The 18468-nt window shown below is 42.9% G+C and overlaps 1 protein-coding gene across 5 annotated transcripts in view; it reads right to left on the bottom strand.

Annotated features, from left to right (window-relative positions):
- The window catches only part of sptbn2 (spectrin, beta, non-erythrocytic 2), a 41488-nt gene that overhangs the window by 14213 nt on the left and 8807 nt on the right, over positions 1-18468 (bottom strand). For 3 of the 5 annotated variants that reach the window (XM_037468375.2, XM_062558177.1, XM_062558178.1), the window contains exons 2-12: positions 17583-17770; positions 4151-4302; positions 3729-3902; positions 3371-3462; positions 3163-3243; positions 2140-2255; positions 1785-1897; positions 1494-1681; positions 1251-1368; positions 966-1124; positions 557-859 (exon numbers count right to left, since the gene is read on the bottom strand). In XM_037468375.2, the coding sequence (XP_037324272.1) occupies positions 557-859; positions 966-1124; positions 1251-1368; positions 1494-1681; positions 1785-1897; positions 2140-2255; positions 3163-3243; positions 3371-3462; positions 3729-3902; positions 4151-4302; positions 17583-17739 (1653 nt within the window). In that variant the 5' untranslated portion in view covers positions 17740-17770. Of the gene's footprint in view, positions 1-556; positions 860-965; positions 1125-1250; positions 1369-1493; positions 1682-1784; positions 1898-2139; positions 2256-3162; positions 3244-3370; positions 3463-3728; positions 3903-4150; positions 4303-12439; positions 13035-17582; positions 17771-18468 lie in introns of those variants that run through there. The other 2 variants (XM_037468378.2, XM_037468380.2) reach the window with 1 other exon arrangement.

Below are 18468 nucleotides of genomic sequence, written 5' to 3'. Positions count from 1 at the left end.
CCCACCAAGCAAACACACGCATATGAAGACATATGAAGTATATCTCTATCCCAGCTCTAACCCAACAAAATAAAGATTTAACGGTTTCTCAACTGGTAAAGAAAGCCTTAAATGCTAGCATTGTAATGGTCAAAGCTCAAAAGCAGTAGTATTTAGTATTGAGGTGGTGGTTGGCTAATTACGCAAGAGGGGTGAGTAGTAGAGAGACAAACCCAATATATATATTTTACGGAACTGATAAATATTCACATTTTTTAAAATAATAATAATAAAAACATGAATTGTAATGATTAAGACCCAGATTTAGCCAACTACGGTGTTAAAGACTGACGTCGCTTCAGTAAAGCCATTGACATCACAGCTGAGGTTAGGCCTGTTTATGGTCCTCAGATAAGCTGCCGGGGACATATGTTAAACACCAACGGACTTGAGAGGATTAGAGAATTCCTTTTTTGTTGATTAAAAACAAAGCCAACAGAATGTGGGAATGCGACGAAGTTGTTCAAACGAGCTCAAACACGCACTCATTCTGAACAGAATCGGGTCGGGTCAGTACCTTCATGTCCGCCATCCAGTCCATGATGTAGCGCATCTCCTCAAACAGCCTCTGCAGGTCACGGTGGGCGTTCAGCCGCTCTCTGCGTGCGGCCAGAAGCTCTTTCAGGTATTCCCAGAGTCGGAGCACATTGTCCCTCCGTGCGATTACACGCCGCACGTCATGGTACCTCTCTGCTTCCAGCTCTTTGGCGACCGCCTCCACGGCAGCCACGCGCTCCCAATATGCCCCGATGTCGGTCTCGATTGCTTCGTGTTTGCGGGTGGCTGCTTCCACAGCTCCCAGGTCAGTTCCAAAGTTGTCCTAAAAACAGAGGAAAGGGAGCTCAATCACGGTGATCCATGCGTTCACACGTCAGAAATGAGAACGCACCCGGGGCCACGCATGTGTCCGTCTTTAGCTGTCTTACCTGAGACACCAGCCTCTGGTTCTCGCTCAGCCACGTTTCCCGCATGGCGGCCTTGCGATCAAAACGTGCGGCCAGCATCTCCAGCTTCTCCTGGCGAATCAACTCATTTCTCAGGGCCAGTTCTCGCTCGTGCTCTGCCTTTTCCAGTCGCTCCCATGCCTGCGGCGGGAAAATAGGTTGGCAACACGCTGCATTTAGGGTACCAATACCGCATACATGCGAAATGTTGGTAGACATGTCTTGGTGGAAAAACATGGTCTAGCCCTTTTGGAGAACAACCCATACCTTATTGATGTCAGAGATGAGTTTGCCCTCTCTGGGCATGTAGACCTTCTGATTGTTTGCTCTCATCTTGCTCTGGATAGTGAAGAGGAGAACTTCCAAGTTTCCTTTCTCAGTGAATCTGTACAGACAGAAACCAACTTGGTTTGGCATTGTGTACAACTTTGCACTTGGAATCCTAGTGGACAACAAGCACAAAGGGGAGCGTGGGGGGGTTCATTTACTGGGACGAATTAGCACACTCACTTGGGGGGTTTCTCCACAGTCCGGTAGGAGTTAAAAGCTTGCAGCTGGTTTTGCACAGCATTCAGAGAGTTAGCCAGCTGCCGATCATTGAGCGTCCCGATGGTCTGCTCAATCCACTGCAGCAGCTCCGAGGCCAGAGTCTCATACTTCTCTATTAGTTGGTCAGCCTCAATAGCGTAATCCAGTACCTGCAAACGAGAGGGAAGTGTGAATCAAGGCAGCCACTGGGCACTTATTTTACTCACATAACATACACACGTCCGTGTACACACACACACACACACAGCTAACCTTGCCAATTCGTTTGCCCTCCACTGCCAGAGCTTTCATCTTCGAGAAGTAATGGTAATAGGTTGCCACATAGGTAATAATGGACTTCTCATCAGGTTGATCAACATTAACATCTGAAAAAAAATAAAAAAAACAACAGCATGAACCTTTTCTTTTGTGATGGGGACCACCGCATCAGAAATCAGAAAACGTGTCCAAACCTTTGACTCATTCTGTATTTTTAGCAGACATGTGATGCAGTGTTGCCTTCAACAGCCATCAGTCTGTTTTGAACAGCAGTGCCTTAGCAGACGGTGACAGGCCGCCAGTGTGACTTGTGACAGATTATATATTTGTGGGAGCTTTACCCACTCACCTTCTGGGTCGAGGAGCTTGGTGAGCCCAAGATCCTTCTCTGCCACATTGAAAGCATTCTGGAGATTGTAGTGAGCGTTGGACCTTTTCAGGTTGTCAAACTCAATCACGTCAGGTCTGCAAAGCCCAGGGAACAATTCCGGTTTTAATAAAAACAGGCGGCACGGTGAAAGCAATATCATTCAGGATGACATAGAGACATACAGCATCAACTATCTGAAACGATCATGCAAAACCAAAACCTCTCTATATTTACTGAATATGATGCATTAAGTAATCCTTTGGATTTAGGCATAGTCATCCACAGGCAAACAGGCTTATCTTTGGATTAGGTAAGCTGTTCAGCCAGTTATTGCTTTTTCTTGCCTGAACTATGAATTTTGAGCTTACTCATGCATCGGATGGATGTGAAATCAGCATATCACTTTGATGACCGAATAGGTATGAATTGCCATTCCCCAAATATAACAGGGTGGAGAAACAACAATGCAGGATTTTCATGAAGACTGTAGTCATCAGCAGAGGTTTGAATTGTACAATGGTCTTAAAACATTGTACTCCTCAGCATGTTCTTAATTTGTGAAATGCGTGAACCTGTAAATATCAGTGTCAGGGTTTAGTAATGGCTCAGTAACTCTAATGAAAACCATGTTGGCATTCACATATCAAGTATCAACTTAGACATGTATTAGATTGAACAGCAGGGTGTGCAAAAGAGTTATCAAGCATGGTTCTTTTTAGAAAATAAGTGGGTTATTATTTCTGTCATCTAGGTCATCTTACTCCCTATTTTCATCCTTTTAGCCATAACTGTTGGAATGATGGGTGGAGCAGACGACCTAAATAGAAAAGGGGATAAGACACACCCTAGAGACCCCCTCTGGTAACGCGACCGATCATCATTCGGTAAAGAAAAATAAAAGAGGTGGTGACTTTTTGAAAGACCTGTAATAATTTGTTACTATAATATGCTTAACGGGAGCCATTTGTTGTATGTTAGTAGCTACAGGAAGAAGTCAATGACCTGTGTTTGTGCACGATGGCACTGAACGCCAGGCCATCTCTCCAGCTGGTGGTGAAGTTGTGGATGTTGACATTGGGGTATCTGCAGAGGCCAAAAGTCATCAATCATTAACTGATCAAGACACAATTCATCGGTTTCCACCTTAGTAAAACCGCAAATATCACAAATGGTCAAATACAGCATTTACTAATTTTTAAGTCCAACTCACCCAGCAGTTTTCATTTGGCACCAAAGCAGCAGGGCATCTTTAGCGGATTTTTTCTCCTTGTTGTCTGCAGTCTCCACACTAATGTCCTGGATCTGTCAGTAGAGCATTCTTTAGTTAGGAATTGGTAGGTAACTAGACCATAAAATATCATGACTATAATCTTTATTACATTTAACTTCACCTAGGATTCAAAATGAATGTTTGCACAATTAACTATTAATTAACAGCAGTATCAAAGTTTATTACTAATTCTGTGAGTTTAAGGATGGGCTTGGCTTCATGCAGAGACCTGGTGGCTTAAAAACAAACCCGCTTGAGCAGCGCGGCAAACACTCCTCAACGCTACTCTATGGGTTACCTGGAAGCGAAGGATGATGGTCCAGATGAGACCCAGGGTGAGGCGGTGATTCCCGTCAACAATGTCATGTGATCCCATGTTTTCTAAATGGACTTTTTGCTCCTTGAGAAACTGCAGGGCTTTATCAACATTCTCCAGGCAGTGGATACGCATGCGGCCCTTAGTGGGTTTTGGCTGAGGGTAGCACAGAAAAAAAAATAAAGAACTTTATTGAAATTATTAACAATTATTAAGTACACAAAGAAGGGCAGCAGCAATTTAAAATAAGCAAAACAAGCAGAAGCTGGATAAGTATATCAAGAAATAAGAAATGGATGACATGATTTCCCCCTCCTCCAGACTTGTGGTGCAGGGTGAGGGGTCATGTTCAGGAGCTGGGTCGAGTTAGGGACAGAGCGGGGTGGTTCCTGTGTGATACTGACCAGCTGTTCTCCAGAGAGCACTTCCAGAAGGCGGATTAGCATGCGGCCATCGCGCAGGTCGGTGTACAAGTCACCAATGCGACTGGTGACTCGGCCTAGGTGAGAGTTTACCCATTTGGTAAAGGTCTTCTTCTGTACGGCTTCACGCTCATCTGCAAGAACAAAACACGGGGGAGAAAGAAAGGGGGGGGGAGTGAAGCTGATTTACACCGACAAGAATACAATTAACTCCCCTGACTCAGATTCCACTGGCATAAACATCAATGCTGTCAGGGAGAATGAATATTTACAAAGAATAAATTTGGCTGCTAACAAACATCAACAAACTACTTCGATCCGCCCTGAGAGCACACAGGGGACGGTAAATCATACGAACTTCTTAAGCCCTTGTCCCGAGCAGTTCATTTCACAGATAAGCTATGCCATTAATTCTATAGGGTCACTGTATTGACAGCTTAGTGGGAGGTTGTCACTCCTCACACCAAAGTGAACTGGCTCTCGGTTCTCGTGTGCATGGCTAATTACCCTGATGATGTGGTTTGGGAGAGAGAAGTGATGATGCAAAATTGCACATGAAGACAATGACATATGCGGTTTCTTAACTGGCGCAGGACTAAAAGAAAAAGAATCACGATGAATTAAGCTGTAGCAGCAGCTCAGACATATGGACCAAGGGAGTAAGAAGCTAATCCTGCTTTGCCACCTAACAAGGTGACCTCATTTCTAGGGCACAAGGTCTTCCTGCCTTGGAGAGCGTCATTCTAGCAAACACCCTCATACAGACGGTAAATAGATCAGAGGAGCAGCTCTGTGATAATGAGATAACTAAATAAAACCTACATGCATCCGTGTGAAAAGAGAAATCATGGAAAAAGACAAACATGTCTCTAAAAACATAAGAAATCAGTCTTGCGGTGGAAAGGTACAAGAAACAAAGTCTCCATCTCCCCATTTGATTTGAATATTTGTCAGCATTATTACAATATCTAAATAAAAGTTATTGTTTTACTGAATTAAGAGCTGGTATGTTTCCAAGAATGCACAAATTCACATTGCATTTCTATAAACCACATAAAAATGCCAATCTCATTCAGAATTCTAAGCTTGCAAGTTGCAACTACAAACTACTGTAACGTTCAAATGCAACACTACTAGAGCGAGACTTTAAACCAGATGCGGCCAGGTCCTCATATGTAGTCATGCCAAAAGAAATCCACAGGTTGACAAAACATTTATGACACAAAAAAAAGAAAGAATTAAAGTATTATTTTTTTTGCACTGAAAGTAATGGAAATTATTTGAACACACCTCACATCATGTTTTTCTTGTCAAAAAGGCTCCAAAGGAAAGCCTATCTTCAAAAAACATCACTAAAAAATATGTTGCTATACTTGCTTAGTGATAAAAAGCCAGAGCACTGTGGATCGCCCTTCCTGGTATGTAGTACTGCATTTATACTGTAGAAAAAATGCTTATAACTGTCTATTAGGGTGTCTTCTTCTGTAGAATAGTGGCAAAAATCTACATTTTATATTCACTGGTTGTTAAATTGAACGTATCAGACCAGATTACAAAGGAAGGACAAGCATTGTTTTCGAAAAGTAAAGTATCCCCTACTGATGTCTCACGCTGTGCTACCTCTATCATTTCCTGCTGGAATGCTGGGTAATAATGGAGAGGGCACCTGCATTACAGACAAAGAGTTCAACAGCTGATAAACCCAACGGCATTGAGGAGAATGGGTGCAAAAATACACGTATACACAAATCAAAAAATCTAAAGACCAAGCTGTTAAAAGTTGTTTGTCCGTCATGGTCTGCGGGCAGATTTGGAGGGTTGAGGCTGTGGCAGAAGGTGCTTTCTCTGCTATCCCCGCTATCGACCTTCCGTGTTCTGCACGGGAGCTTATCCTGGTTTACCGAAGCTCAAAACATACAAGACAAACAAGAGAACATTATGGCATCACACTGTCAAATAGCACAGCTCATTTTAGCCCTCGGGCCTGTCCTATACTGTACAAGCCTTCGCTGGTTGTTTGGGATAAAATGAAGAAAAAAAACGTTGAACCGTCAACTGCCTCACCAAACCTGCTCTGTTGCTTTTTCCCTCGCCCACCCGCACCACGCGAACAGATTTCATTATTAAAAAGGGCCACTTTGCGATTTGAAGCTGTTCAACGAGCCAGAGGAGGGGGATTACTGGGGCAGGTGAGGCATTAGTTGAGGAGCCTACATTCCTCCTGACACTTGGTCGTGTTGGGACAGCACCCAGCCCTGAGGATGAGGCAGCGGGCAGGGGTCCTGAAGAAGATATGCTGCAACCTCGCTAGTGCTTTGCTGCTCATAACAGGGCTACTGAACATCCATACGAGATTGACAGATAAACATTCTCATTAAAAACCCAAACTTGTCGTCTGTTGACATTACGGTGGATAAGGCCAACACTGCAGCCGTTTCCTCAAACAATGTGATGGGATTTATGGGTTGTGTTGTAAGCGCAGGTGAGGATATCTCAACTGTGTTTGCATATCCCCATCAATGGTTTATCATTTTAACTCAACAGAAACCGTGTTCAACAAGTTGGCCTAAGACGAGACAATAAACAGAGACTATGTGCCTCCTGTAGGCGGTCAGATGTCTCGCAAAGCAAAATAATTGCAGAGCCTGCAACATTGTTACAGAGTTACACAATAGACAAGAATAGTGGAAGAATGTAAGCGTTGTAGAGCAAGTCTATGAATTACTAGTTGGTATTACAAAGCCTTGCTTAAATCTTTTTTTTTGACAAGAATATACCCAAAGCAATATTTTTCACGCCTGTTTAACATCAGACTTAATATATTAACAGTTTTAAGTCAAGTTTTCCACACACTAAAAATGCAACATGCCACCATAAGGTGGGATAAAACCAACATGCTACTTTATTTGAATACCAATAAAAAAATACAATAATGCTTTAACTGCATTACACATAAATCGATCCTTTCACAGTATGGGTCTAGAATAAAATATTTTCCCATTTACATTTAACAGAAGAGAGCATTCTCATCTCCCTGCAAATATCCTGGAAGTTTGCCTGAACTTCTTAAGTTTGTGTGTGAGGAAGGAACACAAGCGCTTAGAGTTTCTGATTCCCCCGTTGTTTACTAATGACAGATCAGAACTAGTGGTTATAGGCATCACTCATGTTCCAAAAGCATATTTGGGCATGTCCAGTCACTTGAAATATGCTTTAGGTATCCCTTAAGGCGGGGGAGCAGAGCGGGGCCCGGGCTCAGCCGGTGCTCCAGCCGCTCTTCCATCGAAGACACTGGAATTTAGCTTGTTGTTGCTTTCTATTTAATCCTAACAAACTTTGCCGTTGTTGATAACGATGATTATCTACAGGTAACTGGAGAACATACGCCGCCAGACTTAATCCTGTCGGTGTGGCTCATGGAGGCTACTATCACATTGGGTGATAAAATGGAGAGCAATAGAACACAATGAATCGCTGGGACAATGCTAGCATATCTATACAGGAAAGCATTATCACATTACAGCTACCTGCGCTACACGCAGTTTATGAAAGTCTTGTCACTATTTATATCAATGGGGCCGAGGAGATCGGGACAAAACCAAGACTGCGGGCGTTGGCTGCGGCCCACTGAACGTGGGGAGGCAACGAGAGGCTGAACACACGTCTCTCTAAAAACAATGCATGTTAAAAAGATACACAGTTTTCATCAGCTGTATTGTTGTATTGATGTCATGTTTTAATATTTGCTGTGAAACAAGTCATGTATTGTGATCTAAACACACGTGCTGCTTTGCTAAAACTCCTAACTGCTGGGAAAATTTTTACGTGGGACTTTTTTTCCTCACGCTTTTCTAAAAACATCACAATCAATTAATGGATAAACCACCGTAACTGATGAAATAAACAGGAAAAACGGCTGGAAGTAAAATACAAACATCTAGAGGAAAAACTCGGATTAATTGATGGATCTGTGGAAAAAATGCAACTGTGTTGTCTGGTTTTGATTGCTCCATATTTAACCTGAAAAAGCATTTAAAACCCATACAGTTTTTATCCCTATGCTGACCGATTGATTCCTTGTCAGACTGTGTGAGGGGCTGAGCCTTTTCAAGTTTCCCTGCATTGCTCACCGTCTTCTCAGTGAACCCACCATCCCTTCGTTGTGTTGCATGAAGCTGCACGGTGGCTCCCAGTGGCGCAGAGGACGAGGAAAGTGACTCCAGCCATAAATAGCTTACCATGGTAAGCACTTTACACAATAGCAACAAATGCACACTGCATATTTTGTCCACTTTATTTCCATGACCACATTCACTGTCAAATATTACGGACTTGTTATTTTCCTTCTGAAACGCGCACAAAGCTTTCAAAGGAGCTTCAGCAGGTACACTCTGATAGTCACCAAGTGCTGCGGACATGTTTTTCTCTCATTTGTTTTTGTACCTGGGTTGAAATGCCCTTGACTTCTTCACCTCTCGACAACTAGTCCCTCTCCCACCCTGAGCTTGCGTAATGAAAGCCTTCGGTGACCCCGCTTGCTAAAAGAATGAGCAAAATGCTTCCATCAATCTGGCTACCTAAATCTGCCTTGACCTTCTCTCGTCATTCCCTCACAGACAAGATTTTGGTTCTGTGCCAAAGGGCAGAAAGAAAAGGCACAGATTCCGACTGCGCTCACATGAATTGTGAACATAGAGTGAAACAAGTGTGACCCAGCAACCAACAATGTGATTGGTGCGTGTGTGTATGTGGGAACATTTTGGTTTGTTTTGGTAAATCTGGATGCAGGCATAACCTGGTATCTCTCAATGTAATCTATCGGATATCTTGAAAAGATCAGGCGTCTCACATATTTGTTGGATTACTGGAAACATGCCGCACACAAAAGAATACAATTGAAAAAGTAAATAGAACAATTAAACTGGTTTAACCGTAAACCCAAGTTCAACCTTAATTCACAGAGTCAAGGTTGCAAAAAAAACAAATACACCAATGTTTGTAGTCTTCCTTAAATGAAGAAAATCCAACCATGACTTCCTAATGTTATGCGGTTTAAGATTCCAGAATGCACGTTATTGCACTCTTACTTTATATATTTCCACAGGTATTTGAAAATCTACCCTCTGTGTTGCATGTGTACAGCGTTGAGGGAGGCATCCCTGCATATCGTCAGAACTTTTATTTGTAACACGCAACTTGCAAAACATGGCACGTGTAGATGCACAAGCCTTGGCGTTCCTCTTCTCGTAAAAGCAGAACTGCCCTTGCATTGCTTAAGACTTAGTGGGGCTGTGGTAAAACTGCCACATTGCCAGATGTGGCACGAGTTATTTTTACACATTCAACAGTTTGTGGTCACAGGTATAGAAAGACAATGGGGTTTTTTCTTTTTCAACAGGTTGGCGTCTTACAATGCCAAAAACTTAAAAGGGTCAAGAAGCTCAAATCTTCCATCCCATCCTCTGTCCCTTTCTGACGGCACTAGAGGAACTCAACATGCCCTTCAGGTCATGCCCCTCAGGGCCATCTGCAGCTGCGTTTCATAATGGGGCTGATAGTAGAGGAGGGGGGGTGGGGGGGGGAGACCTGCCAAGGCCAATCACATGAGAAAGGAGACAGAAACAGGCCCCTCTTAGCCACAACATCTGGAAACATTAGGGCGTGAAAAGACAATCATTGTCCTGAAGCATCCAAAGCAGCACTTTTGTGTTAACCCTTCCAAGTAGGCAACGGTCAATATTGTGGCAAACTGTACAAACACAAGAGGGCATTTTGTGTGTGCGTGGGGGGAAACCGCACCACGGTAATGTGACTCTGGGTTACAGCGGGAGGCCAGCAGAGCGTTCGAAATATTCAATTACAACAGTCAATTCATGGTGTGCCACGAGACTTGAAACTTGACCTAAAACTCGACATTGAGCTCTTTCAAAAATGCAGTTTCTCAAATTGAAGTATATAAGAACAGAGATACTTGAGCTCGGTAGCTAGGCTTTCACGAAGAAAGAGGGAAAGATGTCCCGGTCACTTTGTTGGGATTTGACCAGACGGATAAAAAAATTAAATAAAGACTACAGATTTTTGAAAAATGAATCAATTCAGTACAAAAAACATCGGGGCTACAGATTTAGTTTGGATAACTTTTCATATTTCTTGGTTCGTTGTGTACGTTTTACCTTGAAGGCAAAAATCAAACAAAGTACTCTGTATTTGTACAGAGCCAAACTGGTAAGGCCTGTTGAGTGACAGTCCAAACTCAAGTCCACAGCAGCATACCTCGCAGTAGATAAAGCAGGACAATGACCCCAGGGTCTGACAAAATACACTTCATCTATGAACTGCAACATCAAATCAAAGCGACAAGTTCTGGGCGCCAAAATCAATATCTGGAAGCGTTAGGAAACATAGACCCACATAGACTTGCGCATCTATTGCACTTCTGACAAGAGGAACCATACGATTGCATAACATATTGTGCATGGGGTCATCTGGGCAACTAGAAGATATTAGGGTTCCAACTGGGGCTTTATTTTCTTAAATGGACGTGAATCATTTTATGGGTTAGGGGTAAAAGAAAAAAAAATGTGTTGACCCCTCCATCTGTCAATAAAGACCATTTCATTACACAACAGACTGAAAATATATTATTATTATTATTATTATTATTATTATTCTCCATTGGGATGCCTGTATGGTTAAAGATCCAATGTCAAAAAAGTAGGAGAACACACTTTCCATGAACTGTACATAAGACGGTGACAAATATTTCAAATGGCTGCAAAGATAATGAACGGTCTGCATTTGACACCATTAAGGAATGCTTTCTTTGTGTATGCGTTCACGCTATTTTATCAGCACACGTCATGGTCTGAAACAGCGAGGGAAGGAGTGACAAAAGGAATGAGCCTCAAGGGTAGTCAGACTGGTAATACAAGTGGGTGTTGCCAAATGGGTTTGTTTACAGACAACTCATCAAGAACATATCCATACGCAGAGGTGAACATCAGAAAGCATAGCCACATCTTACATCTTCATTTTCCTAAACATGAATTCATGAGTAAAGTTTATGGTGGTCACAATATTCCTGTTGGAGGGAAGTGTGAATATATCCTGTCAGCGTAAAATTAGTTACTGACCTCTGACCCCCAAAATGACATCAGGAGTTTAGGCTTTCTTGCTCAACGAGTTGAAAAGGGTATACAGTCATGTACTTCTGTGTGCAAAGTTGACTCTGGCAATGTTGCACGTTTCACATTGTTAATGAAGTAAAAACGCTTTCACCCAAGACCAGCGTCAGTGTGGGGGCGAATATATACAGACTTTCTTTCAGCAACCTCTTCCTCGTGGCAATCCAGATAATTGCTTAATGTATTGTTGGTCTGCCACAAGAATAACATGCAGAAAAGCTTTGCCCCTCAAATGCACACTGTGAAGGAACCAGGGAGGGACAGGAAACTAGCAAAACCCTGTGATCTTCATGCACACCACTGACTACATAATTGCTCGCACATACTCAGCTACTGCAAATACTTTATCTTTTGGCCTACGACAACGAGGTCTAAAGCTCACAGGAACATGCCACCTGGTCATATGCATGTGTATTCCAACAGGTGCACACAGGGATCCAGCACACCAAACACAAAAGCAACATTTAGACTTTTTCTTTTTTTTCAAGCTTTCATTAACACATCGTTCTTTACGTTCTTTTCTTGTCACAGGAACTGGCCTCTGATTTGGTTTTGCAGGAACTCACGGACCTGAGCCAGAGACAGTGCTGTGCATTGTAAGCAGATAAGAAAGGACAGGTGGCCCAGTGATCAGGTGCCAGCCTGCCTGCTTTAGAGCTGAGCTGAAGCCTTACTGTGTGTCTGCTCGGCTCCAACAGCTTCTCTCCAGGTTGAGCACTCAAAACTGAACCGAAGTGAGAGGAGTCTCTTTAACTTTTCACAGAGAGATAGCACAACAATGCTAAGCTACAAATAGGGACTAATCCATAGCACCTGGTGCCGGACTACCTAATATACTTATACTTTACCTTTTCAACACACAACCAGATATATATGAAAAGAGTAACTGTCACTCCGGCAAGGTCTTATCTATCAATCAACCGTTTCCATAGGCCAAACCATAAAGAACTTCAGTAAATGACGATAAAACTCATTCAAATAAATTTGCTTAGCCAACAAATCCTCCCATAAAAAAAAGTTTATTAAAAATTCCCTAAAGAGATTGAGTTTCCTTTTTACCCTCTCAACAGGTCAGTAGGTCTCTTACCTTGCAGCTGTTTAAACCTTCCTTCTAGGATGTTAGAATATTGCACTTGATTAACAAATGCTGCTGGGGACAAGCAAGGTTCTCTGTCCCTGTGGTCCAGTTCCATGGCCTTTTTTGTTCTGGATCTCTCTCCTAATATCCCTCTCAGATACAGAGTGAATGGGAGTCCTCCCACATAGCACAAGAGAGGCAACCTCTCCCACTCCGAATGTATCGATTCCTTTCCAGAAGATAAATGCTTGGTATATCCAAAATGCCTTGATTTGTCCTCCTCTTATAGATTCCCTCGAAGCTGTGGCGCCGTCAGGCACAACACGAGCTGAAAATGTTGCCGCCTGTTCTTTCCCCCCCTTCTACTGTAGGTACCACCTTGTCCAATGAAAACACAGCAGTGCAACGGTGGAGGGTTCTTTCAAAAAATTGATTTCAAACCAAGCTGAAGAACAAAATGTTCTCTTGTTGCACCTCCTCTTGTGAAGAATTTCACCACGCTCGTGGCCTTTGAGCAAAGTGAACACTTTTTTCTTGTAGTTGCCTTCCCTTGACGTTAAAGGCTGTCTTTTCCTTCCCTCCAAACGGCAGAGCACAGCAGTAACCGGCCGCGGTCGGATTGCTGTGTAAACAAAGCCGGCTGTGCGGTCTGAAAATTGGGACATTTGCATAAGGTGTGTTTGAGGGAGGAGCACACAGGGAGAACGCCTTGAAGAGATGAGGGGAGGGAGGAGCTATGGAGGTGCACTAAACCATTAAAAGTTCCATGCTCAGTGTGGCTTGAGGCAGATTACGCAACTGCCCCCTTAATGCCAGGGAGCAGAGGCGTGTGGCCTCCCAAGAAGGTACATCACAAAAGTCCTGATCAGATTGCATTCTCTTATCCGGCCGCCTCTCGCTGTGTGGTATTATTTCTATCACACGCTAAGACAAGATTTGATCTTCCTTTTCCTGGTCACGTGGTCTGCCCTGTGATAAGGCGTTAAGACAGGAAGGAAGTTGTTGAGAATGTATCAGCAGCACAACAAGCTCCTTCCTGCCTGAACAAGATTTGAAATGATGAACTCGTGCGTCTGTTTGTCAGGCAGATGGTTAGGCAGGCGTGGGGGTGGAAGTGAGTCATTACCCGTCTGAAATAATTATAGAACCACAGAGCATTGACACATTCTATGTTTGATCAGGTGAGTGACAATCGGGACTATGTTAAGATATGGAAAAAAGGTTTCCTGTCGGCTTAATGATCGTTAAATACGGTTGGGGGGGGTTTCGCAGCCAGATTAAATGAGTGTTTGCATGCAAACATGGGAAGAAAATGGATATGGAATTATAAGAATTATTTTTTACTGCTATAAACAGTGGTAAAAGAACAGACACTACAGGTTTTTTTTAGCACAGATTATATGCATTTTAATCATATGTGGACTTCTGTGTCCATGCTGCATTAACACAACACAGACAATAAAAATGTATCTGCGTATCCACACTGAGCGGTTAGCTTGAACGAAACATTAAGATAAAACGGTCATATTTTGAAACTTGAATAACTTATTGAAGGGAAAGGCTTATGCTATCTTGCAGAGCTGCTATCGCCCGCAAAAAATGCAAAAGCTCAAAGTTACTGGGTACTAAATATGTGTGTGTTTAAAAGTTAGACAAGACTGTAAACACAGTGAGCACTAAAGGTCACAACCCTTCTTACGAGGGGATGGCGTTCTGGTCGGGGGGGGGGCCGTGGTGAAAAAGCTGGCTGTTTTTTTTTTAATCTGCGCTTGTCCTGATGAGCAGGGAGCATCTGGATGGGTCTCATTAGAGGACCAAATGCTCCGGGCTTCTGCGACTCAGTGTTTATGGAGGGGGACTGGACTAATGAGATCCAAAAGAAAGACGCGCTTCCTTTTGGGGGAACAGAAGCTGTGCAGTGGTCACATGCAGCGAGAGACGAAGAGCGGAGAGCTGGTAAACTGGTAATGGCCATTAAGGATCCCATTGGGCATATATCACACATCCCAAGCCTAATTAACATGAAAGGCAGATTTGTGTGTCTGGCACATGGCTCTTAACATACATTTTTTAGGCGGTTTCCTCCCTTTAAAACTCATCTGTCATCTAGACATACTAATAAATAAACATTTCAGAGAGGATTAACAGTTATTTTCTGAACGTGAAATATGAAAACAAAATGCGGGGCAATCTGCCAAAAGGGAAATGTGGGAGAAACTCCTGCATTGAGCAAACTGGACTTAATGATAATCAATGGTGGTCTGGTGTGGTAAATGAACACAGCTGAGAAAGAGAAAAAGACAGAAGCTGCGGAGGAGTAAGCATGGCCAGAGGGCGAAAGGAGAGATCCACTGCTGAGCATGCAATTTCTTTTCCATCATACAGCACAGCCCCTTTGAGGGACCTGGGGAGGGGCAGAACAAACACTGGGAGTAAATATCTCATCTGAGGAGGGAATTCCCGCACCAACCCCCCCCCCCCATCCATCCAACCCGCCAGAACAAGTAGGGTTGATTTCTCTTCGGTGATCCACATTTCCTTTCGCTTCCTTTTTGACCGAATTGAGACTTGGTTACTCACTTCTTCTAGTAACTTGGTAATGCGTTGAGATGACTACATACTTTGTGCCGGTGTTCTTTAAAAGAGCTAAGTGGGGAAAGTTGGTGGAAAAAGTTTTAAAAAAGAAAAAACTAGCCTGCAGTGTTTTTGTATATTTTGAGAAGACATGAGGTATACATTTTTATTTGTTTTTATTAAATTTTTACCCACAGGGTAAAATAAAATTCCCTACTATTCGGCACCCAAACATCAAAGAGAGGCCGTTGAGAGAACAGTTCCTGTCGTGTTAACAAAAAGCATATGGATGCCACGGGCGGCTCAGTGGGTAAAGTGGGCTGTGGATGGCGCTTCTGTCCCAAGCTCTCAGAGTAACAGTGTCAAAGGGTCCTTGAGCTTAAACAGAAAATTTGCAACATTTGCTCACATCGATTAGGAAAGTAGATACGTGGTTTTCAATGCAAAGTACAATAATCTTAACAAAGGCGTGGTTCTCTACCGTGCCTGGTAATAAAAATGATTCCAACAGATGGGACGGTGATGAGGAAATGGGGCCGTGACTTGTTAAAAAAGCGAATACGGTTGACTGAAGAAGGCTGTGACTGAATGCTGAACGTCTTGACATTTGTGGCTGACATGTAAAAAGGTGGGCAGGAGCTATGCGGGGAGGTGTGGGGGGGGGGGTAGCTGCTACGGCATGTCAAAAAATGTGCACATCAAGCCCACACTTGTATAGGAGCCGTTAACACAAAAATACACACAGTCACACTTGTATAAGAGTATTACAGCTCTCTGTTGCTTACCATAATTACATGGCAGCGAGATACAGTCCATCGTGAAATGTAATTCAATGCATTTGCAACCAGACAACACAATAAGGGCAACACCCAAAGTTGGTTTCGTTTAGGAAATGTGTCGGTTGGTATTTGTAAGTGAAATGAGGTTTATCTTTTAGAAGTACTTTGACTACAGCGGTGCTCTAGTCATTCAAGCATGTGGTTTTTGAAGGTGCGGGGGTGTGTGTATGTGTGTGTGTGTGCGCGCCTGCCAGTTACTCCCCTCTGCTGGGTTCTCCAGGATACTGCATCATTTTTTGAATATTAGGAACAGTTACTTCATCACTAGAATGTGAAACCAGGAAGGTACTGGGTGCACACACACACAGACACACTCACTCAGGCACTGCACATGCTACAACAGCTAATAGAGCCATCAGAATGTTTACCTGGGTTACATAACGTGAAACCTCCAACAGGAGTTTGTATGGCAAACATACATGCGCTTGCACAACTTGGAAGTATGTCAAGAGTCTCAAGGTTGGCGGGTAAAGTGGGGAGTAAAGCTTCCATCTACACAGACTGAATAAAAAAAGAAATGCAGCCTTCTCGTTCATTCTAGGAGGACTACTGTTTGGGCACGGCATGCATTCTGGTGCAGAACGTTGGAGCACATCGTCATCCAGGAACACTGCATAGTCGTGTAATGGCTCTTTCTGAAAATTATCTCAGCTTGAGAGACCTGGCTAACATTATGAACATTTAATCGTCAAGTGTTGCTATGTGGATGGGACATATATTTTAGCAGCCCTAAAGACTAGCCTCACTACCTCCCTCCATCCCTGCTTATTGCTCTGTGGTGAAATGACTATACAGCTGCCTGACTTTGTCCTCATTTGGGAGGTATTTTGGTCTCGCCCTATAAAGAGAGAATTGTCTTTTGGGACCGAAAAGGATAAAGCTGGTAGTTTAGTCTACAGAGCCTTAATATATATATAGGTGCAAATAACCATTGGTCTGTAATTTTGTCTACATTTTTACTATTTCTCAAACTCTTGCACATTTAAATATGTTAACTAAAAAGCATTTGTCATAATGGCCTTATTATAGGGCAATGTTGTCTCCAATGATTATATTATTGAAAAGGGGATGTTAACCACAGAGATTACAACCACAGGTTCTCCTGGAGAGGACTAAACGCACGGTCAAAAGTGGTGTTTTATGTGTCGTGTTTAGCTTAAATCCTGTTATGTTAATACTCACATATCTCAACAGTTAGGTTTAGGGTGGACATTTAAATGCACTTTTTTCCCTCCACAGTGGATGCTTCTTTAATACAAAAATTTAGTAATCTGTAAAGCCTTCAAAAAATGATCTGTCAAAGATTGTCATGTTAAAACCCGATGGAATAAAAAGGCAGTTTTAAAAAAGGTCAATATTCAAAGAAGAATATCCGGTCACGAATGGGCTGTCAACTAAATCTTGACAGTGTCAAGTCAGGAAGTGACTGAAAACACTTGCATTTGAAAGCTCTAGGCATTCAAAAACACTCAAACAATATCAAAATATGAATTTTCAGTCAAAAATGATTTCTGGATTTTGCTGAATGTTTCAACAACTTTGTTTAAAGTGTACTTTTAAAAGGGTTTAAAATGTATTGTATGATTAATTAGAATGACAAACTTTTGCACAGTTAGTAAACTAAAAATGTTAGTGTTTGCAGCCGTCTGCAGTCAAACCGAACCATATGTTTGCTAGTCATCGTCACACACCTGCAGAGCACCTGCAAGCGTCTGCACGGTACCAAAGGTGTAGCGTACCTGCGAGGGCCTTGATGCGCGAGCGCTCGAAGAGGCGCGCGGAGCTGTTCTCATTGTCCCAGTCGGTCTCTGCTGCCAGGTCCCAGCGGTTGTTGATGTCATTGTACTGCTGCTGGATCTCCAAGCTGTCAAAGTCCGTCGGCGAGAGGGTGCTCATGGTGTCGGCGCTGGAGGAAACCGCATTCAACCTGCAGATCAGACACAGGGACAGAGAAGGGGCGAAACTCAGTATGTGCAGAGAAGGGAGGGGGCGACGCGCGGCGCCGGGAGCTTCGGGAGACAGACCCTCAAAATGTTGCCGAGTTACTGTTGGCAAGACTTGGTTTGTAAACAGAGGCCAGATGATGCTGACACACACTCTCCTCACAGATGCACTCATTTTATAAGCTCAAATGACAGTCATATGCAAATAAGAGTCCTAGAATTTCCAACGGCCAGAGTGTAGGAGGAGATTAAAATGTTGAGGTCTATGCTCAGCAACTGTCACGAAGTGGCTCCGTTAGCCATCCAGGAATGGAACACACATGCATATCAGGGCCACTTCATTAATAGCATTTTTTTCTAGAGAGTTGATGACTGAAACCCCGTCAATCGGACTGACCGACCGCACACACACTCTTACTAGTAGTCAAAAACCCACAGAATAAAACACTTGGTCTCTTAGCAACATACAACCAGATGAGTCTTTGAATTTTTATATTGAGCCATAAGAAAATGCATCTTGTTCATTTTAATGGTTTGTGTGTATACATGTGTAATACATTCTTATAGGTCGCTATATAACATTTGGTGTAGTTCACTTAACCATTATGTCATCTTGTTGAACTTACAAAAGATCACATTTTTGCCATCCAGAAAAGCATGAATATCTTGGTTATATTAATAC

Source organism: Pungitius pungitius, chromosome 16, assembly GCF_949316345.1.
Source record: "Pungitius pungitius chromosome 16, fPunPun2.1, whole genome shotgun sequence".
In the NCBI taxonomy this organism is placed as follows: Eukaryota; Metazoa; Chordata; class Actinopteri; order Perciformes; family Gasterosteidae; genus Pungitius; species Pungitius pungitius.
This window is presented reverse-complemented; position numbering and strand designations above follow the sequence as displayed.